This window comes from Lonchura striata, chromosome 17, assembly GCF_046129695.1.
Source record: "Lonchura striata isolate bLonStr1 chromosome 17, bLonStr1.mat, whole genome shotgun sequence".
In the NCBI taxonomy this organism is placed as follows: Eukaryota; Metazoa; Chordata; class Aves; order Passeriformes; family Estrildidae; genus Lonchura; species Lonchura striata.
The window spans coordinates 6,809,797-6,831,858 of NC_134619.1; the positions used below are offsets into that span (position 1 = coordinate 6,809,797).

A 22,062-nucleotide genomic window follows, 5' to 3' on the forward strand; every position below is an offset into this window, starting at 1 on the left:
AGCGGCTCTATTTCCTAAGGAGGAAAAAGCCTTTATGAGATCCCAGCAAGGAGCCTTGGCCTGAAGCTGCCGAGAGCCCTGGATCATCTCCTGTTAACCCCAGCATCTCCCATGGCACAGCCACAGACTGGAGCCATGCTTGCCCACACCTTTTTGGTTTCTCTGCTTCCAAAGTGATGAATTTCAACCCGAAAAGACAGGCATGTAGATGAATAAAGAGCATGGGGCTGCTCTGCAACCCCTCAAGCACCAAAATTGCCATATCTCCCCACTCTGCTGGCCACCAGGGGCTGTGGCACTCCATCACATCCCTGGGCTTTTTGCATTCCTCTGGCCTGGACAGGAGGTGTGTGCCTGTGCGTGTGCGTGCAATGCTGACCCCACAAACCCACTCCACCCAGCACAGCTTCACCTTTCTCACCCAGATGTATAATAAAAACTTGTAATAAAAATAAATCCAGAAATGCTTGCACCTCACCTGCCTCAGAGTCCCTGATGTGCATCCCTGGGGACATGGACACCGACCCCAGCATCACTCAGGACCACCCTGGGAAATCCTGGCCTCCCCCATCCCTGCCTGGGGGGCCGGAGCCTGCCTGGCTGCTGGCCATGCCGAGCCGAGCCGTGTCTCTTCCTCAGCTCGCTCCTGCCCAGGGATCACCTGCAGTTCAGTTGATTTATGAACGGAGAATTTTTCGAGCTCTGTTTCCTTTTCATTGTTGTTTCAGTTGTTGCGCTCGCTTCCGCCTGCCTTTGAATAACTCTTGCCACGCTGTGAGCGGTGAGAAAGGCACCGAGTAAACACTCACACTCAGCCCAGGAGCACGGGGCAGGAGCCCCAAAAACAGGGGGACACAGGGCTGCCCACTGGGTGGTCCTACCTGCAGCAGGAGGTTGCAGAGCTCCGATGAGCAGAGCTCCAAAATGGACCTCTCTTGTCTCAAAGCTGTAGTTTGGGATGGGATAGCCACATCCTAACCTCCTGCCCTGTGACACTGCTCCTGGGAGGTGGCAGCCCCGTGGGAATGCTGCTGTCCCATGCTGTGGCTGGGGAGGAGAGGGTTGTGGTGGGTGGTTTGACTGGAGGGACCCTAAAACGCGATTTGTGGGGGGCGATTCATTGCCCCATAGAGGGCAGGGTCCCCCCCACCCAGGGCTGTGCCCCACCCAGCTTCGTTCCTGTCCTCATGCCCAGCTGAAGCAGAGGCTCCCACTGCGGTACAGAGACGATGCTCTCTAGGGAGCTTGGGTTGATTTACAGCAAAGCTCTTGAAAAAAAAAAAAAAAAAAAAAAAAAAAATCAGGAAAGGAAAAGAAAGAAACCCCATCTGCAATCTCAGCTCAGCCCAGGACCCACGTCCCCGCTGCTGCCACCTGCCATCCGCCTCCCCATCCCGGGCCAGCGAGGAGCCCCCATCGCGGGCGATGGGCAGCCGCCCGTGCCGACCCGCGCCCATTGTCCTGCCCTTCCTCCCCGCGCCCCTCGCCCCCCGCCGCCGCCCCGGGGCCGGGGGGAAAACAGGAAGCGCTCCCCAGCACGCTGCTGCGGAAATGAGACAAGCGGGCTGGAGCGGCGGCGAGGACGGCGGGAGGAAGCGGACGGGATATTTGGAACTGACGGCGAATTCTTGGGCTTATCTCTGCGCCGCAGAGGCCCAGGAGTCCTTACAAAACAGCGCCCAGCTGGAGCGAGGCCCGAGGCTGGGGACGCGTCCCCGTCCCCAGCGCCGCTCCCGGTGCCCGGCTCGGCGGCGGGATGCTGGTGGCAGGGAGGGGACACGCGTCCAGTGTGGTGGGTGGCACCTGCGTCCCATCAGGATCACGGAAGGGACCTGATGCCCCGCTGCAGTGTGGCCATGGGCAGCCCCCGGGTGGCCAGGTTGGATGTCCCATCCTTACGCAGGAATTTGGGGATGAGGGCGCTCCCCAGCATCCCTAAATTAGCCTGTCTAAAAATCCAGCTGTTTTATGAGCCCCCAGCTTCGAGCTCCCCCTTTCCCATGGGAAACCATTCCCTGTCCTGCCTACAGTCTGCACTGGGACACTTTTAGCCCATCACCTTCCCTTCCATCCCTGCAAGCAGCAGCGGCAGGGCTGGGATGTGGATGCCGGTCCCCTGCCTGCCTTGCCTTCCCTGCCCACGAAGGGTTACAGCCAGCCCGGATTGCTCCGATTTCACCCTTCCATCCGCTGCTGGCCTTTTTGGTGGGTTTGAATTATTTTTCATAACAATGCTGTGATACTTTATATTCGGCACACCCCAGCTGAGGAATAGAAAGCGGGTCCGGGCTGGGAGCACCCGACCCAAAGGCAAAGGTCTTTGCAGTGCTTCCTAAAAGCTGGAAGCTGCCCCCTGCGGGCATGGGAGAGGGGCTGGGGTGGTGGCATCAACCCCGGGAGTTGGGGCTGCTGCCAGCACCCAGGGCTCCCCAGTCGGGCTTTGGTGGGGTCAGTTCTTCGTTTATTAATTGGTGGTGAAATTTAGGCAGGAGCCCCGCAGCGGGAAGGGGAAGGCAGCTGGAGCACCCCAGGGTCGGCGCTGGGAGCGGCTCGAGGTGGGGATCACCTTCCTGGAGTGTCCCTAACCTGGTGGGGACCCCGGCCGAGGGCACCGAGCGCGGCGGCTGCGAGGAGGAGCCCTTGGAGAGCGCCGGCGGTGGGGCGATGCCTGCGGACGGGACCCGCCGAGGAGGGCTGCCGCGGCCAGTGGAGCCAAATTTGGTGGCTGGGGGGGGGCGGCAGGGTGTGACGGGTCACCCTGGCAGAGGCTGAGACTCCTCCTCTGCGGGGAGGAGGACAAAGGATGGAAGCGGCTGCCCCGTTGCAACACATCCCCGGCGAGCACAATGGAAATGCCATCCTCCGTCTTGTGAAACAGGAACCTCATATGATCTCGCTGAAGGCTTGGGGACACTCTTGTAGGTCTGAGCGTGACGCTCCCCGGGTTCCTTTCTCTACCCGCAGGGGGATAGGGAGAGTGGGGAGTCCCCCAGAGCATCCCTGCCCTGGTGAGGACCGAACTGCCACCACTGTCCCTGTGGCACGCTGGACCCGCTGACAGGAGGAAGGTGATGCCCCGCCACTCACCCTGGGGCCAAAACACCCCCAGGTTCCCCCCCAGCCCCACCAAAACACCGTCGTACGGTTCCCCCACAGTCCTGCTGAGCATCTCCCTCCCACCCTCCTCGAGGACTCCTAAATAAACTTCGTTCTCCCTTTATGTTCTTGACCCCAGATTTAATTAGACCCCCGTTTCCTGCCTATATGAAAAATCACTTCCCCGAGCAGGTGGCTGCGATGCCGCGGGGGCTGTTGTTTTCTTTGGGGCGGAGGGGGGGAAAGGTGGTAAATGGGGGGAAGAGTTTGTTGTTTATTTTTATATTTACAAAGCGCAGCTTTTTCCTGGTGCCGGGCATCGGAAGAGTGGCAGGATGTGACCTTCATCCATCCCCTCGTCGCTCCCACAGTGCGGCCCCGAGCACCGCGGGCCGCCGCCGGCTTTGTCCCCCCGCGGCCGGCGGGCACCTCCCGCGCCGCCCCGCCGGCACCTGGCCCCGCCGGCACCGCTGCCCCCCAGCTGGGCCCCGCCGCTCACACTGGGAGAAAAAGGAAAATAGAAAACAAAACAAAACAAAAAAAAAAAAATTAGGAAAAAAAAAATAATAATAGCAAGGTTGTCGGTTTCCTCTCTGGAAAACAAGCTGGAGCTGAGCGGGACAGCAGCGTGGGAAGGAGGGAGAGAGGGGTCCCCTTGAGTCCCCTGGGAGCGTCCCCTTCTTGGGGAGTGGCCTGGGCACGCTGCCTGCTCCTTCGCTCCGTGTGTGGGGCAAAGCAGCGTTTTCCGACCAGGCCTGGGGCAAACGAGCCCTGTTCAGCCGTGCTTGGGTCAAACACACCTTCGGCCCCATCCAGATGCAGTCCTGGCATAATCCGGGCCAGAAGGCAAGGAGGGGATGTGGAAAACATCTGGCTCCCTCACCCTGACGTGGTGGGGAGCACTCAGCAGGCAAGAGCCCACCCAAAGCCCCGCAGAACGGGCGCTGCTCTCTGTCCCCATCGCTCGGAGCATCCCGATCCCTGCAGGCTCCAGCTGCGCGATCGCTGCGGGGCTGATCGGCAGAGCCAGCCCAGGTGTGGAGCTGGCAGTGCCCGGCCTCCCTGTGCCCAGGGCGGGATGGGTGAAGATGTAATGGAGTGAGATCTCCTTGTTTTCCTTCTTCCCACGGACTCCCCACCACGATTCCACAGCTCTCGGTCTGGGGAAGGACACGCTCCGGCCCCGGCCCCACCCGTTTGAGCAGATTAGAGGCTGTGCTGATAAAGCTGCACGGGTAAACATCTGATGTGACCCCCAAACATCTGATGCGACCCCAAACATCTGATGTGACCCCCAAACATCTGATGCGACCCCAAACATCTGATGTGACCCCCAAACATCTGATGTGACCCCCAAACATCTGATGCGACCCCAAACCAGCACTGGCACCCACTGGTGGTACTTGCTGGTGGCAAAGGAATTGCTGCAGGATTTTACAGGGACAAAGGGTCTGTCACCCCAGAGGGTCCCTCAGTGTGTCTGAGCTCCATGTGGAGTAGTCCAAGACCTCAGGACAGCTCTGTCAGGGCGCTTGAACAGGGGCTGGCACAGCTAATGCAAGCCCCCAGTACCCTCCAGCACCACAGTGGCAAAGCTGAACACTGCCAGCAGGCACGGGGCTGGCATGTCCCAACCCCCTGGTCACAGCCCGGATTCTGGAGCAGGGGTAGTGCTAGAGCATGGCTTGGCACAGCGTGGAATGGCACAGCATGGCACAGCACAGCATGGAATGGTGTGGCACAGTTTGATATGGCATGACACAGCACAGTATGGAATGGTGTGGCATGGCAAGCAGGGCACAGCGTGGCACAGCGTGGTGCATCACCAGGGCTACCCTTGCTCTCACAGAAATGCCACCCAAAGACACCAGTGCCTTCAGTCTCACCCTGGGCAAACATCCAGCAGCAGAAAAGGGGGTTCTTTAATTAATTTATCTTTAATTCCTCAGCATCCCCCATCCCACGAGCTGGTGAGCCCCCACCCTGCTCAGGACCCCAGGTAGGAGCAGGTGCAGCCCCAATGGGGTACAGCACCCACCAGCCCAGTACAGAGCACCCTAAAACCCGCTGGACCCCCACCCACAGACCCCCAGCAGGTGTGCTGGGCAGGGGGTGCACACCTGGGCACAGGTCTGGGTGTGCTCAGACCAGCACTGGCCAGCACAGTTGGTTATCCTCACATTTGGCATCAGCCGCTTCCATTGGGCTCCATAGGGGAGGGAGAGAGAAAAGGAAAACTCAGCTCAGGGCGATTTAATAAGTTCAGTGTTACGAGCTGGGGAAAAGCTGTGGAACACACAAGTGGTAACACAGGATTAATCTTTCCTTTAGTCTTGGGAATTATGTTTTCATTAATCCTAATTTTTCCAGATGTTTCACTCCTTATACCATGTTCTTCAAAGCCTCTGTGGCTGCAAATTCTAATGAAGCCATGAGAACATTTTAAAGAGAAAGATTCAAAGCTTAAATTGCTTCCTTTTTTTTTTTTTCCCTCTCCTTGGGATTTTCTTTTTTTTTTTTTTTTTTTCTTTTTTTTTTTCTCCCCTCCCTCTTTTCCCCCTGGTTGGGCTGTCGGGGAGTGCATGCGTGTGCGGTCCCAGCGCCTTCACATGTTGTGTTACACAATGTGCTAACAAGATGGAGAAGGCCACTTCGGACCGCGTGATGCCGGGGTGACATCTGTTGGGCTTTGTGTCCCCCCCACCCGGCAGGACCCGGCTGCGAGGGGCTGGGGAGGAGGGGGCTGGCCCCCTGCCCGCCGCCTGACAGCCGGCACCGGGGCCCGCGGGGTCACAGCTGCTCCGGAGCTCCGAGAACATTCCCGGTGATCGCTCCCGGCTCCTTCAGGCAGCAGGAGGATGGTGGTTGTAGGACCTAGGGAGGGGATGGAGCAGAGTCGGAGCTGCGCAGGTAGCCCGGCTCTCTGGTAGGGTCTTTAGGAAACGGGGAATTTTGGGGTGCTCCAGGCTGAAGGGAGCTGGGGTTAAAGAGCGATGCCCAGGTCGGGACTGCTGTCAGCAGCTTCTTCCCATCACACGGTGCTGCCCTGCAGGGATGAATTTGGAGCTCCATCAGCGGGTCCCCAGCACCCACCTGGGTGCCAGCGCATCACCACTGGGTGATGGGAGCACCCGGCCCCTCCACTGCCACAGCAGCGTTCCCAAACCTTGCTCCCCTTCGGGCTTCTCTCTCCATCCCCGGCCAGCCCGCCGAGCCGCAGGATCCAGCCGCCAGCGCCCGGTATCCCCTGCTGCCGGGAGCCCTCTCCGACTGACGCAGGAGGTCAGGCAAGATGATCGGAACAATCCTGCCGGCCTGCAGCACCCGGGATTCAGATCCATGGACTTATATGGCCTGCAGAACACGGTGGGAGCACGACCAACGTCTGGAAATCCAGATATGACTAGATCCCTTCATTAGTAATTTCTTGTACATGACTTTCTAGACCGTGGGGATTTGTTAAATTTGCAGGAGTGTTTCTCACAGTGCCATGGACTGGCTGCTGCCAGCATATATTGGCTCGGATCTGTCAGATCCTGTTGCCTTATATGACCCTCGGTTAATTCAGCTTTTCTTTGTATCCAGCCCTCAGCGGGGAACTCCTCCAGCAGTCCCAGCGTGGATCCTGCTAAAATGGTTCCCCAGTCCTCCTGCCATAAAACAACTGCCCCCCCCAGTGAAAGGGGGATGTGGGGGGTGGAATTCAATGCTCCCCTCCCTCCCTGCTGCCCAGGCCCTCGCCAGATGCTTCCTCCATCCCTTCTCCTTTGGTGCCAAGAGAAAACTTGGTGTGCCTGAAAATGTTACTGGAGGGATTGGACTTCTCCCCACAGGGACCGTGGCATCCCAATGGTGCACCCTGCACTCTGGGGTTAATCATTCGCTGCCTTCAGGGGTGCTCCAGGGCTGGGGGGGACTTTCACCTTCCCAGCGACCTCTTGGAATTTTGACCTTCTTTTATGGGTGCCATAAAGGTTATTTTTTAATCTGCAACCTGGCAGGGTTTCCCCCCCTCTCAGCTGCGGGGTCTTTGGTCTGGGGAGTACTTGGGCATCACTGCTTTTTGTGCCTCATCTGGTTCAGGAAGTGGAAAGGCTCACAGGATGGCTTTTCCCAAGGGAAGGGGATTGTGGTACCCAACAGCTCATCAAAGGAATGTGGTGTTGGTTGGCCCCGTGGATGTGGCAGAGGTGAGGAGCTGTGGATCACAGGGAATCCCAGAAGCCCAGAGAAACATCCCAAATCCTCAAGTGCTGCCAGAGCAAGATTTCCAAGTGGAAAAAGGCTGTGTGTCCAAGGACATCCTGCTGACCCTGCAATTCCCTATTGCTCACTGACGGAGCCGTGCCACCCCCTCAAGCACCCTGTCCCCAAGCACTGAGTCCAGCCCTGCACAGGAGCTTCCCCTGTGTCCCCAGCATCTCCTGACCCAACTCTGAGAGACCCCAGCCTCCTGGTGCCCCATGCCTCTGCCCCTTGCCAGAGACGATGGCCAGATCCAGGAGAGCATTTATATCCCAAACTTCCCAATGTGCTCTTTGTCCTCTCCAGCAGATCTGGCAGTGCTGGGAAGGATGCATCCCTCTGGCTCCAGAAGGATGCATCCCTCCAGCATCTTCTTCATCCTCCTTGCAGGAGGCACTGAGCCATAACCTTGAAGTCTTCCAAGCACTGTATTTCTTAAAAGAGCTGATGAATAGCCTTTCCTTTCAGCATTTGATGTAACCACACCTTTAAAAAGCCCCAAATCAAAGCAGGAAGAGGCAGGCTGAGATGCTGTGCAGAGCAGGAGAGGGGCAAGCAGGCAGCACCCACCTCTAGCCACACTGAGAGGAGCCCAACTCCTGCTGACCCAGAGCCAAAATGCTTCCTCAGCTCTGTAAGAGCAGCCCAGCTCCTCCACCACTGGAACATAACCTGCTTCAAGCATCTCCCTGGGTTTGTATCTCACCCACAATCAACCAAAGAGGTTTCACTGTACCAGGCCAGTAACTCTCCTTGAGAATCCCCTTGATGGGCTGGTGTGGTGTGCAAAGGGACACAGGAGGCGAGGAGTTGGGGGCTGAAATCCCCTTTCTTTGCCTTTTTTATACCAGCAACGGGTCGAGGAGGCTTTGCCTGCATCCCTTTGTCCTTCAGTGCCTGGTGGAGCTGGGAGCTGGCAGCACCCACAGGAGGTGGGTTGAGCTGTGCCCCTGTGCAGGCAGAGGCAGAAGCAATTGAAGCATCCTGCCTACTCACCCCATCCCATCCCATCCCATCCCATCCCATCCCATCCCATCCTATCCCATCCCATCCCATCCCATCCCATCCTATCCCATCCCATCCTATCCCATCCCATCCTATCCCATCCCATCCCATCCCATCCCAACCCAACCCAACCCATCCCATCCCATCCCATCCCATCCCATCCCATCCCAACCCAACCCAACCCAACCCAACCCATCCCCAGCCACCTCAGAGACAGCAAAGATCCGAATGGCACCCTGAAGACCCCAGCCCCACATTTCCTTGGATGAGGGATCCCCATGGGAGCATCCACTGCTCTTAGTACCATCAGCCATGCAGCAGGGACATGTTAGGGGCAGACAAAGCATCCCAACTCCCATCCCAAAACCCCCACTGCTCCCACCACCCCTCTCTTGCTGTTGGCCATGGTTTGGGTGCAACACAGCCCTTCCTCACCCATCAAAGGCACTGCCTTCAAAGCGCCACCTCCTCCTCTTTGTTGCCCCCATTTCCAGCATCTCTGGGTTGAAAAATGGCCGGGGAGGGTTTGGCAGAGGAGCCTCGTGCAGATTATTCAACAATTGTTTCCCATTTTGCGCCCTCGCCTGCCTCATCCTCCAGTAACAATGACGAAGAGCGGCGCGGAGCCAGCGCCCGCGGCAGGGGTGTTGAGATCAGGGACAGCACAAAAATATCTCCTCTCTGGAACAAATATTTACCAACCCTTCTGCCTTTTGTTCTTGTGGTTCTCATATATTTTTTTTTAATTTCTTTTTTTTTCCAGACATTCACTGGCAAAATGTCACACTAAGCAGCAACCCAGAAACTTCGGGGTAGCTGCTTGGCTGCTCTGGGCTTTGTTTTTCTCGCGCGCTAATTGTTAATGAATATCCAGCCATTTAAGCCAATGCAAACCTGTGAGAAAACGATCTTTTCGGCCCTGGCTTTGGAGCTTTGCAAAATCCAAGTGGTGGATAAGGAAAACGTGCATCATCCCGCAGAATGGGGTGGTGGCAGTGCCAGGGCCATCCTGGAGTGGAACGTGGCAGAGCCAGAGCGGGAGCTGCCGCTGTCTGAGCTGCCAGCATCACTCCAGGGTTGCAGCAGGGAGCTCCTCATTCCTGGATGGGGATGAGTTCAACAGGAGTGAGTGCCGTGGTACCTTCATACCTGGCCAGCTCCTCACCAAACTCCTTCTCCCTCATCTGCCCCACCACAGGTTTTTCTTGTTTCCCTTCAAAATCATAATGCCTCTCATGTCCACTTTTATGGCGGCCAAACAAGAACATGTGGTTATTTTATGGGTGTTGTGTTTAAAGAAGGGAGGGGCAAACCCCTCATCTTCTGGAACATAAACTTAGATCTTTGGTTAACAATTAACTGTGGCCATAAAACCCCCGATGTAGGAGCAAGTGGAGCTCACCCCAGAAGTGCTGCTGGGCTGTCACCTCACACCAGTGCCCTGCTGACCACTGACCACCATCCCCTCCTGCCCCCTCAGGATGGCTGTGCCATCCTCCACCTATCCTCGTCACCTCCTGCCCCTCTTCCTGGGGCTTTTCCAGGGTGCCCTACTCCTCTTCTTTGCCCTCTTCGTCATCTATGATGAGCCCTCGGCGCAGGCAGAGGATACCAACTTGGTGGCCAACCAGGTCTACAGAACCTTCCCTTTCTTCCAGGACATCCAGGTGATGCTGGTGGTGGGGCTGGGACTCCTGCTGACCTTCCTGCCCCGCTACGGGTTCAGTGCCCTCACCCACAACTTCCTCCTGCTCAACTTCTCCATGCAGTGGGCGCTGGTGCTGCAGGGCCTGCTCCACCACTTCCACCATGGCCAGATCCACCTGGACCTCCACAAACTCCTCATCTCTGAGTTCGCTGCTGTGACAGTGCTCATCTCCGTGGGGGCCATCCTGGGGAGGGCCAGCCCCTGCCAGCTGCTCATCATGGCCACCTGTGAGATCCCCAGCTACCTCGCCAGCGAGTGGGTCATTGTCACCTGTCTGGGCGTTCTGGATGTGGGCGGCACCATCACGATCCATGTCTTCTCCTGCTATTTCGGCCTTGGTGTGTCCAAGGCTCTGTTCAAGGCAACTCAGCAGCCACTGCACCCCAAGGAGACCCCAACAACCAGCTCTGACCTCATGTCCCTGGTGGGGACACTCATCCTCTGGGTTTTCTGGCCCAGCTTCGTGGCTGTCCTCTGCCAACCAGGCGATGCCCAGCACCGTGCCATGCTAAACACCCTCCTGGCCATGAGTGCCGGTGCCATAACCACCGTGGTGGCCTCCAGCCTGCTGGAGAGGGACGGCAAGCTCAGCCCCGGCCACCTGCAGAACGGCAGCCTGGCCGGCGGGGTGGCCATCGGCGTGGTGGCCGACATGGCCATGCCACCAGTGGCCGCCCTTGCCCTGGGCAGCCTCTCGGCCGTGGTGTGTGTCCTCGGCTTCAGGTTCCTCACCGCGCTCCTGCGGAGGAAACTCGCGCTCCACGACCAGTGCGGCATCCACAACCTCCACGGCTTGCCCGGCATCCTCGGCGCCGCAGCCAGCGTCGCGGCCGTCCTGGTGGCATCCGAGGACACCTCCGGCTCCCAGCCCTCTCAGCTGTCTCCCGCTGGGGGCAATGCCAGCGAGGTGGTGCAGGGGTGGTGGGGGGGCCGGCAGGCGCTGTGCCAGGCGGCGGGGCTGGCGGTGGCCATCGGCGCCTCGCTGCTCGCCGGGCTGCTCACCGGTGCCGCCCTCGGGCTGCCCTGCCTGGCCCGGCCGCCCGAGCGGCTCTGCTTCGACGACTCGCTGTATTTTAAGATCCAGGATCAGGCTGAGAGCCCGGGGCCAGACAGCAGCGCTGAGGAAGGAGCCCTGGCTCTGAAGGAGCAGGTTTAGGCAGTGGCGTTCGTGCAGCAGCAGGGAGGGCCAGGGACTGTTACCGGCAGGATCAGCAGGCTTGAGACGCTGCCTGCACTCGCTCCGGCCCCATGCCATGGATGCCGGCATAGCTGGGTCAGCACCGTAGCACTGGTCACCTCTCCGTCCTCCCACCCTGCAGCTGCAACCCCCGTCCCGTGTCCCAGTGGTCCCAGCATCCGCTCATTCCCGGCAGCAGCCAGAGAAACGACCTGCCCTGTCTCCCCAGGATGGTTAATAGCCCCGACGAGCGCAGACGGCCGCTCTGCAGGGCACTGGCTTCGGCTGCTTCGCTCCCAGCGAGCGGCTTCACCCTCAGTGCTCACCCCGACCCTCAGCTCCAGAGTCCCCTGCCCACAACGGGCAGCACTGGCGGAGGCTGCCAGGTCAGGCCACAGCTACAGGAAAGGAACTCAGCATCCACTGCCCGGAACGTGGAACTGCAGCAGCAAGGAGATGGCTCCGAGCAAAGTCTCTACAGGTTTTTGATAACCTGAACTGGGCAATTCACCCTCCAGGAGAGTTTGCAAAGGGAAGCGCCAACCTTTTTTACCACTAGCGCAGCAACGAGGATGCAGCCCGAGCACAAAGAGGAGCCTCGGAAAGAGCCAGGACGCAGGAGGCACCCGCAGCCGCAGCACCCTCATCCCACCCCGAAGCTGGAGCTGGGAAAGCTGCGCCAGCATCCCAGGAAGAGCAGTGGCCCCATCCCATCCCACCACGGGCAGCGAGCCGCTTCCACCCTGCGGAGGACAAAGCCTGCGGTCCACGGCTGGCATGCGGCAGGCTGGGAGCGCGGGGCCGCATCCTGCCCGGAGAGCGAGGCTGTGATTCACATCCCCCCGCCGTGAATCACCGCTGCCCCTGCGCCCCCACGGGTCCCGCTGCTGCCGAGACAATGCGGGCCATGCTCGCGGGCTCCCGAGGGGGCCGAGACCACCGAGCCCCCCAGCGCTGGCTGCAGGAGCGGGGGGCTGGCGGCGAGGTTGGGGGTCCCCAACCCTGAGCGGGTGGGAGAGGGGCTGGATCCCTTCCACCCGGTGCAGCCCCAGGCGGAGCCAACACCAAGAGGGAGAGAGGCTGGGGAATTCGCCCTCCAATAATCACAAACAGGCTTGGGGGGCCGGGCGTGTTTGGTTAATTGTTAGAATAAAATATTGCCGAGCTCTGACAAAGAAATCCTGCCCCGCAGCCCGGCGCGGCCGAACAATGGGCTCCGGCGCAGGATGCTGCGGGCTGAGCAGTGGGGCCAGGGGCTTTGGGGGCGGGAGGCAGCTCGGTTCCCCCTTCCCCAAACGAGCCCCAGAAGCCACTCATCTTCTTGGCAGCTCAGTGTGGATGTGTCCCACGGCGGTGTGGAGCCACCGGAGCGGGGACCGGCCCGGCCCCTCAGCAGTGCCCGGCTCCCGCTGGGGGAGAGCCGCCGGGACCGGCACCCGCCCGGGGAGCCGCGATCGCATCGGGCCAAACCGGCAGCGCCCACCTCGAGGCCTGCGGGTTCCGATGGCAGCCCCGGCACGGGGAGAGGGGCACGGGGTCAGCGGCACCGGGGGCTGAGAGACCCTGTCGGGAAGCAGCCGTGGAGAGGAGCCCCATGCACAAGCGTTCACACACCTGAAATCACACACACGTGTGTGCACAGCCCTGCACACATTCACAACACCCCAGGCGTGTGCCCAGACACACATGTATACACACACACACACAGTGTGCTCACGCACATACACATATGTGCACACACACGTACATGTGATGCACGGGCACACATGCACACACACATCTGTGCACACACATCCCAGCACTCGCTCACATCCACACGCAGGCACGGTCCCGAGGCTGCGAACCTCTTGCTGTCGGAGACAGCGGAGCAGCCGCTTTCCAGCATCTCCCAGCCCTTCCCGGCGAGGATGAGGACGCAGGCTCCCGCTGAGCAGCCCGCGGCACCCAGTAGGGGAGCGAGCAATGAGGGCGCAGGGAGGGAAGCACACCCGGAGCCGGGCCTGGGCACACCCCGCCTCCCGGCTGGCATGTCCTGGCACGGGCACCCTGGCACGCCGCGGCACAATCTGGTCGGCAGATGCTCCAAAAACAAGCAAGAGGCCCAAGAAATGATGGGGGCGGGGGGTCAGCGCTTTCCCACTGCCCACAGGGGCTTGGGCGCCTGGTGACCCACGGCCAGGGGTGCTGGGACCCACCTGGGTCATGGCACGGCTCCATCAGCCCCAGTCCCCGCCACCCCTCCTCCCTGAGACCCTCTGCGCTGTTCTGCCTCTGGGTGTGCTGCCCAGAGCTCCCCGCTCCTCCAAATCAGTCTCTCTCCAAAGGATGGAGCAGTCAGATATTTTGCAGAGCCTCCAGCGTTTATCACACTGTAAATCTGGGCTTTCAGCAGCTTCACGAAGCTGCAGGGAGATGGGAGAGAACAAAATGCTGCTCTGCTCCATCAGACACAGCCTGAGTGTGCCAGGGCTGCCAGGGGTTGGGTCCCCAGTCCTGCTGCAGAGAGAGTGAAGATTGAAGCAGAGGGCTTATGTGGGCAAGGGTCCCGCAGAGCCAAGAGGGGCTGCTGGCAGCCCAAGATGGTGATAGCTCAGGGACAGCTGCATTTCAGTGGGACACTGGTGGTGAGGAGGGCTGAAACATGCTTCTGTGGAACCACAGCAGCCCCTGTCCCCCAGTATGGACCCCTGGCAAAGCTCCCCACACACAGTTCTCAGGCACACCCTGGTGTGGACCCGCAGCACAGCACCTGGGCATTGCACCCCTGTACAGGCCCTGGGCTGCACCCCACTCTGATCCCCCCTCACTGTCCCCCAGAACAGTGCCCCCCGCGCTGGGCTCTGCTGGCCTCTGAGCTTAGCCCCAAGCCGGGCTGGGATGCAGCCCACTGGTCCTGGCAAGGAGCACCAGCCCCCATCCTCGCCCCTGTCCCTGTCCCCGCAGCCACTCCACCAACCCCCAGCTCCCAGCGGGACCCTGCTGGGATTGCAAAACAAGCGGGGAGGGGAGGAAGCAGAGATTGTGCTGCTCGCACAGTGCTCGGATGCATCTGGCAGAGCGAGCACAGGGCACAGGGCAGGGTCTGGGCCAGGAGCCCCCAGCCCCTGCATCCCCTCAGCTCCAGCACCCGTGTGCAGCCTGTGCGGCCGCAGTGAGGAGGGATTTGCACAAAGGCTCACAGGGACCCCGGGCAAGGCAGGGGCTGGCTGGGCTCTGAGCTGCTGCCAAGTGCCTGGCACAGCACGGGGGGACTGGGGGGCCTTGGCAGCAGCTGGAGCCACATCAGAGCGGCCCCCCCGGAGCAGCCGGGAGCGCGCGGTGCTGCCCTCGAAGGAAATGCTCTCACTCCCATGTGCTGCACACTTGGGTTCGCCTCGCTGCTATTTTTATTTGACTTTTCAGGGCCTGTTTCCTTTTTCCGGCTGTTTTTGCCGTGATTCCACCATCACAACGACCTCGTTTTTCCCCCTCCCTCCCTGTTGCTTCTTCCTTCACTCTTTCCTTCCTTTCCATGCACTCATGCCCACTGGCACACCAGGTTCCCAGCAGCAGCTGCCTGTGAGTGAAGGGTAGTAAAGGGAGGTGGGTTTTGCTCTGGTTTATCTGGGAAGGTGCTGACAGGTCACTGGAGGGGGACTTTGCTCCAGCCTTGATAAAGAGAAGGGCTGTGAGTCACTCTGTCCCAAGCCATCATCCCGATCCTGCTGGTGCTTGAGCTGTCAGGTCCTGCTGTGGCCCCCTGCCACATCCACGGGATATCAAGTGTCAATAGGGCTATTTTGGGATGCTAGTGGTTTGTGGAGGGATGGTGGTTGGGATAAGGGAGGAGGAATAAGAAAAAAACCTAGGAACTGAACCAGTGCAAAACCTCCTGCGGGGGCAGCAGAAAGGGCAGTGCTGGCTCCCGAGGAGGAGGATGGAGCTGAGAGGAAGGAGCCCAGGCACTATGGGGCCAGCCAGGGGGGAGCACAGCACCAGGAGGCCTCTGGCATTGGGATGTGCTGAGCTGTGGCTCCCTGGATGGCCCCTGGTGCCAGGCAGAGAGCATCTTCCAGGGACCCCACAAGAGCAGCATCCCCAGGCTGCACCCCCAGCTCTGAGCCCCGAACCAGGGTCCCTGTCCTGCCCCATCAAATCAACCAGTCCTGCCTGCACCCTGCTCCAGCCAGGGACTCTGATGTGCCCAGGGCAGGGAGGGCTCTCACCCACCCACCCCTGCTTATGAAGCCCTCCCAGCGCCTCCCAGCCCAATTCCCAGAGGCAGGGGGTGGGCAAGAACCCCTGAGCATCCCTTGCCTTTCCCTCCCTGAATCCCCCGTTCGTAATTTGAACTCCCAAAAACCCTCAGGGAAAGCCGCCCCCCACCTCCTCCGGGGAATGAGGGGGTACCCCACTCACTGGCAGCGCTCAGTGCCCCCCTGGGCACAGCCCTGCCCGGACCGGGCTCGGTGGCCGAGGCTCAGCGGGGACGAGCCCGGCGATGCTGGTGCGGCCACGGGAACGCACGGCGCGGGCTCCGCTCAGCACACACAGCCCGCTGCTGCCATCTCGTGTCCTCCACAGCCCCCCAGCGCCGCGACAGCCACGCGGGCAGGCGGCCTGGGGAAACTGAGGCAGGGGCACACTGCAGGCCCTCCTAGCTGTCGCTCCTTCCAAAAAAGCAGCGCCTGGTTTCCACACCAGGGATGCAGATAGAGTGAGCAGAGGAAGGATGTCGCTGTGCCCTCCACTGCTGCGGGCTTCTGCCTGGGCTTCCACGGGCCCAGCACCATGGCCAGACCCAGCACTGTGCCAGCTCCATCCGCAGCACAAGAGCCCCTGGATCACCAGATAAAGCACCCAAAGTACTTCCAGGGAAGAAGAGGTTTTATTTCTGGCTTCCCAGAGGCTGTTTGCCACCCAACAAAGCAGTGGAGGCCACAAGCAGAGTGCTGGCAGAGCACAATGACAAGGGAGAATGCCCTGACAAAGGAGGATGCCCTTCACTTCACCTCACCCCACCATTCCCTCCGTGCTGGGGCACCCACAGTGCCAAGAAGCTGGGTCCCTCCACAGTGCTGCCTGTCACCAAGACTGAGCCTTGGCCTCAAGCCCCCACACTGCCTGGCATTTTTGGATATCAGAACCCTCCAGGCTTCCCCAGGTGCCCAATGATGCACCTTTTCTTCCCTGTCCGCTGTGGGTGCCCGGCTGCTCTGCACATCCCAGCAGAGCCTCAGGGACGCCTGTCCCCATGCACAGCTCAAATAACCTCAGAGCCTTGCAGATGCACTGTGGCCTCACTTCCAACAGAGCCCCCAGAGCCATGGCCCCACATGTCCTCTTTCTGCCCCAAAACACACCCATTGTCCTCAAGAGAGCAGCAGGTGCTGCAGGGCCGGGAGCGAGCAAGAATCCACACCTCACCTTCTCTTTTGTGCTCTTTCCCTTCTTCTCAGTGTTTCTGGTGTTCCAGGTGTCTGCCACAGCCATCCCATAGCACACCAACCTGCCAGCCCCAGCCAGGGGTGGTGGCTCCGGTGCCTGGGAGCCGCTTGGAGCAGGAGGATGAATTCAGCTTGGGCATCTGCTGGCAGCAACCTCTCCGCCCTCAGGGCTGAGTTTGTCCCAGGTTCCCAAAGGAGCCACCGGCAGCCCTGGAGCTGGAGCAGCACATCCCCGCGGCGTGCGGCGAGGGCGTCCCTACGAGTCCCAGGGCGCCTGGCGGGGTGCGTGCAGGGCATTGAGCTTCTCCCAGCAGGTCGCCAGCCTCTCCGCCTTCCTGCCGATCTCCCGCAGCCGCTTCCTCCTGCGGGCGGCTGCCCCGCGCCGCGCCGGGGCCGCGCCGGTGCGCGCTGGGCTCTGCGCTCCGTGCGCCGGGGGAGGCGGCAGAAATCCCCCCCACATCACAGACACATTAGTCAGGGACAAAAGGCACCAAGGCTCTGCACGGCTGAAGTGGCCAAACTGCCTATGGCCACGGCATGGACATGGTCTCAGGTCCCCAAGGGTCCCCAAAGGTGGCTGCCCCTGTCTGAGCTGCCCACGGACACCAGGTAAGATCTCCAGAGCAGCAGCAGCAGCTCCATCCCACACCAGCAGAGCTCAGGCAGGGTTGTCCCCAGCCGATGTCCCCAGTGGCAGTGACAGGGAGGACAGTCCCAGCCCTGTGCCAGGGTCAGGCAAAGCTGGGAGCTCATGCTCTGCTGCCCTTGGTTTTCCCTGTTGGTTGCTGCCACAGGGATCCTCCTGGATGAGGTTTCCCCAGCAGAGCTTTGGAGAAGCCAGAGGAACCCAGACCAGCCCTTAGGGGAGAAATCCCAATTCTTGCCTATGAGCACTCAGGATAAAGAGCAGGACAGGGTGAATGCACCCACAGGGTGCCCATCCCACCAGGACAAGGCCTTGTGTTCCCCTCAGCCATGGCATCATGGCACATGTGGAAAAACCCACTTGGGAGCCAGTGGCAAAACCCCACCAGCCTGGCCCACAATGCCACAACTGAACTTCCCTCCCTTGGTTATTCTGAAGCTCCCAGGGATGGATGTGCAATCAGCATTCCCCAGCTCCTGGAGTGAAGCAGGCAGAGCCTGGAGACTCCTCATGGGCAGCCAGGAGAGCACAAAACAGGGCAAGCTCTACCCACAGCCCTGGGAACGGGGAATCACTGATGTGGCTGGGAAGGAGAAGGCTTCCTACCTTGCTGATTTTCCTGCAGTTCTCCCGGAGCACGAAGTTGGTGTTCCTGGCCACCCTCCAGACCGCCAGCTCCTCGGGGCCCTGCGGGGTGCCAGCCCCCACCTCCCGCAGGGACATGCTGATGTTGTAGATAGACAGCAGGATCTTCTGGTCCTGCAGAGGAGAAGCACAGGGCCCGGGCAGGGAGGGAGGCTCCGTGGCTCCCTGGGGGCTCAGCCCACGCGATGCCCCAGCCCCGGCTCCCTCCGTGCTCACCTTGTCCGAGCGACAAGCGGGCCCGGCCCTCCCGCTCCTGTACGACCCAGTCAGGTTTCTCTGGAGAAATAAAGCAAGAAGATCCAGCAGCTCACAGGATGGGCGCTTCCCACTTGGAGCAAGGATCCCCCAGTTAAACACAACCCTTCCCCAGCACTGCTGGCAAAGCAGCCAGCTCCATATGAAGCTTCCCTCCCCACATCCCTCACCAGGGCTGCACCCAGGGTGCAAGTCTGGGCCCCAGGCAGAGCCCTGCCTCGGCTCACCAGGTTCTGGATCTCATGGAAGATGACGGCGCGGTACTGCCGGAGGATTTTGGCGATGCTGCACCTCCTGCCTCTGCTCAGCACGGCCACCAGCAGGAGCAGCAGAACAGCACAGGAGAGAGCCCGGGGGAAAATCTGCCAGGGAAGGGCTCAGAGTCAGCTGGGGATTAAGGAACGTTCTGGGCTCTGCCTTCAATCCCTAGCCAGAAGCTCCATTGGACCTGTACCTGAAGATGCAACATGTGATGGAGGAGCCTCAACTGTCTCCTCTCCCAAAAAACATCCTCCCAGATCTCCCCCTGGGGCAAAGCCCTTGGGAAACTGCTCCAGCTTCAGCCCAGCCCAGCAGCACTGCCCATGGCACACACAGAGCTCTCTCTCGTGCCAGCAGGTGGGTTCTTGGCACAGAGCTATGCCAGGGGCCTGTGTCAGTCTGTGGGGCTCATCCCTGAGCTCTCTGTCCCAACATGGTTCCACTAGATCCCCACTTTGTGCCATTTCAAGGCCAGAGAACCTCAGCACCAAAACCCAAGGGGAGCAGAGAGGGAGGTGCTGTGCTCCTTGGAGAGGAGCTGGAGCAGGAGCTGCCTGGTCCTCAACAGTAACATCCACACCTCAGCTCAAATGGATCCAAATACCCTCCAGAGGATGCTCCCACACTTCTGCTGTATGGATGGAACTAATACAGCATTTTTCCAGCTTCCTGCAGCTCAGGCTCATCCCAGGCTTGAGGGTTTCACCACAAGCAGCACAAGCATCTGCTCTCACCAGCACATCCCAGCTGCTGCTGAGCCTCCTGGCTCCAAACCTCCAACAGCCCCGTGCTGGCCCCTGCAGAGCGGGGAACCCCAAGTGCTGACACCTGAGCTGGCAGAGGGGCACAGGGAGGGGGTGGATGGACCCTCCGAGGCAGGGATGAATCCCACAGCTTTGAAGAAAAGCCAGCACAAGCTCAAGTGACCAGGATTGGGGATATTTGAGCAGCCCAGCAGCAGCAGAGTGAGGATGGCGAGCTCAAAATCTGTTCCAGGAAAGGAACCCAACAGCTCAACACGTCTCCACATTCTGAGTGATGGCACAGCCTTGGGGCCCCATCCTGGCATTTCTATCATTTCACATTTTCAGGAAAAGTCCCCCCCAAACACAACCCCCTCCCAAACAACCCTCATGCTGCAGGTGTCAGGTCTGGGCAGGCAGAAAGCAGCTCATCTCCTTCCAACTATGCAACCCCTGTGCTGCAGCCAAAGCGAGGGGGAAGGGGCCACAGCTCTGCCTGCAGCCTGTGCCTGCTGCTCCCCACCCCAGCTCAGGGGTCACTGCCTTCCCCACCACATCTGCACTTGCTCTTCTGCTCCAAGAAGCCAGAAGGAAGAATTTCCCTCACTGAATTCCAAGCCCAGGCACACTCCATCTGTCCTCTTTGGTGAGAACCTGGGGGCTTTATTGGTAAAATCCATACCTGCTCTGTGCTCCCTACTTAACCCTGAGCTGGACCTGGCTCCAAAAGGGTAAGGAAACCTTTTCCCATCCTTTTGCAGCTCAATGGGAGTGATGGAGGCATAACATGAGGCAAAAGTCAACACAACACAGTTCTGGGAACACAAGGACACAACCATCACCTCAGAGCATGGGCACATGCAAAGAGAGGAGCAAACCCAGGTATAACCAGCGGAAATCCCACCAGGCTCTTCAGCATCCCTCATTACCACACACCTTCCAGCAGAGCTGTGCTGAGCTCCACCTGGGAGCTGGGAAGGGCAGGGAAAAGCCTCTTTGTGCTGCTAGCTTTGCTCCCTGCAAACCACTGAGAGATCTTGCCCCAGAGGTGATTAAGTAGAGAGCCAAGGGTATAATCAAAGGAGAGCACTGCTTCCATGAGGACACCCTGACCAAAGTCTAAGGGTTGCTCCCCAGAAGTCTCCTCTGCCAGGAAGGCAAGGCTGTGCAATTTCACCATGAAAATGGGAATGACTTCCCCGAAGTGCTTTATTAAACTGGGACCCAGTTTCAGGAGAAAGCACATCATTTCCAGCATTCCAAGATGGCCAAGCCTGGGCTCAGTGCTCAGCCCAGATGGAAGTGCAGAGTAGTCCAGGGAACAGCCAGGGCAGGAGGTCAGTAGGTGCTGTAGGTGCTTCCTCCCACCATGGAAAGCAGGAAAGCAGCAGTGACAAGAGAGGGATGCAGGGAGACTGAGGTGGCAAATCCTCCTCCTGACTTCTCCTCTTTCAGGATGGAGGAGAGCAAATTCAGCAGCTGATTTAGGGTTATTCCTTCTGCCTTTGCCCCCATCCCACAGCAACAAGCTGCAGGCAGGTGGCACATCCCTTCCTAGGGCAGAGCTGGCAGTGACGGAGCAGCCTCGGGAAGGAGCAGCCTTGGGAAGCGTGGGTGCAGGACAGGCACAGCTAATCTCATCCTCACGCTAATCCTCCAGCAAATACCAGGAGATAAGGGGAATCACCACTGTTGATAGAGCAGCTCCTGCTGGCACTCCTGCCAGTCCCAGCCAGCAGGGCAGCAAGGGGCAATTCCTGCTGCCAGCCTGGGAACCCCACCGGGGTCACCAGGTCCTTCCAGCCAGACAGACTCTGTCCCTGACTCCCTCCTACCCAAAGGGACTCTGTCACCACCCAGAGCCCCAAGGCAGGGACAGACCCTCCGTTCTCTACCTCAGGACCAGCCAGATCCAAGCCCCATCCCAGTGAGGTCTAAGCCTCATCCCAGACACAGCAGCCTGATCCCAGCTGGACCAGCTTCCCCAGCCAGACCCAAGCCCCTTCCTCACGGGCTCCCAGCTCTGTCCCATCGCGACCCTTCTAAAGATCCAAGTCCCATTTGGACCCAGCCCAGCCCCATTCCAGCTGCTCCAAGCCCTTTCCCAAGTGGTCTGGCCCCATCCCGAGCAGTCCGACCCCCTTCCCGGACAGACCGGCCCCTCTCCCGGCGGATCCAAGCCTCATCTCAGGAGAACCAGTCACCTCCCGACAGGTCCCAAGTCCCAGCCCGGGCGAGCCGAGCCCATCCCGCAGCGCGGCGGGCTCCGGAGGGTCAGCGGGCTGCGGGGAGGGTGTCCGGAGCAGAGGCAGGGGTCCCGGGGCGAAGGGGGTGTCCCGGCGCACTCACCATGGAGCCCCGCGGGCGCGGCCCCCGCGGCGGTCCCGGGGAGCCCGGTCCGGCCCCGTCCCGGCCGCGGTTTGAACTTGGCTCCACGGTGGGAGGGGACGGGCCCGGCCCCGCGGGGCGGCCCCGGCCCCCCCGGCCGCGCAGAGCCGTGCCCGGCCGGCGGGGCCGGGTGCGAGAGGGAGCCCTGCCCCCGAGGGAGCCCCTGCTCGCACCCACCCGCGGGTTACAACCCACGCGTGTCCCTCGCCCGGAGCTGCACGCCGTGCGGCAAACCCCCGCGGTTTCTATTTCTGTTGGCGTGGGGCGATTCTTTCACTCTGCACTCACAGACCGCAGTGGGTGGACACCGACAGCGGCACCGACCCACGGCAGAAGTGACTGTCCAGGGTGAGACCCCCAAAATATCAACACGAAGAGTGTCCTAGTGCTTCCAACCAAAGCCCTCTCCTCCTCCCCCTCTGCATTTTGTACCTAACCCCGAGCCCAGGCACAGAAATTGCCCTGAC

General features: G+C 60.2%; 2 protein-coding genes and 1 pseudogene across 2 annotated transcripts in view; 2 read left to right on the top strand and 1 right to left on the bottom strand.

Moving 5' to 3' along the window:
* RGS19 (regulator of G protein signaling 19) overlaps nt 1-22,062 on the top strand; it is a 120,499-nt gene that overhangs the window by 59,839 nt on the left and 38,598 nt on the right. The gene's annotated exons all lie outside the window — the stretch shown is intronic.
* Nucleotides 9,674-11,210, top strand: LOC110469006 (ammonium transporter Rh type A pseudogene; annotated as a pseudogene).
* C17H20orf204 (chromosome 17 C20orf204 homolog) lies at nt 16,286-21,239 on the bottom strand. Its single transcript, XM_031506571.2, has 5 exons — nt 21,219-21,239; nt 18,431-18,565; nt 18,165-18,224; nt 17,910-18,062; nt 16,286-17,072 (listed from the first exon to the last, which is right to left on the bottom strand). The coding sequence occupies exons 1-5, from the start codon at nt 21,237-21,239 to the stop codon at nt 16,914-16,916; spliced, it is 528 nt and encodes a 175-aa protein (XP_031362431.2). The 3' UTR covers nt 16,286-16,913.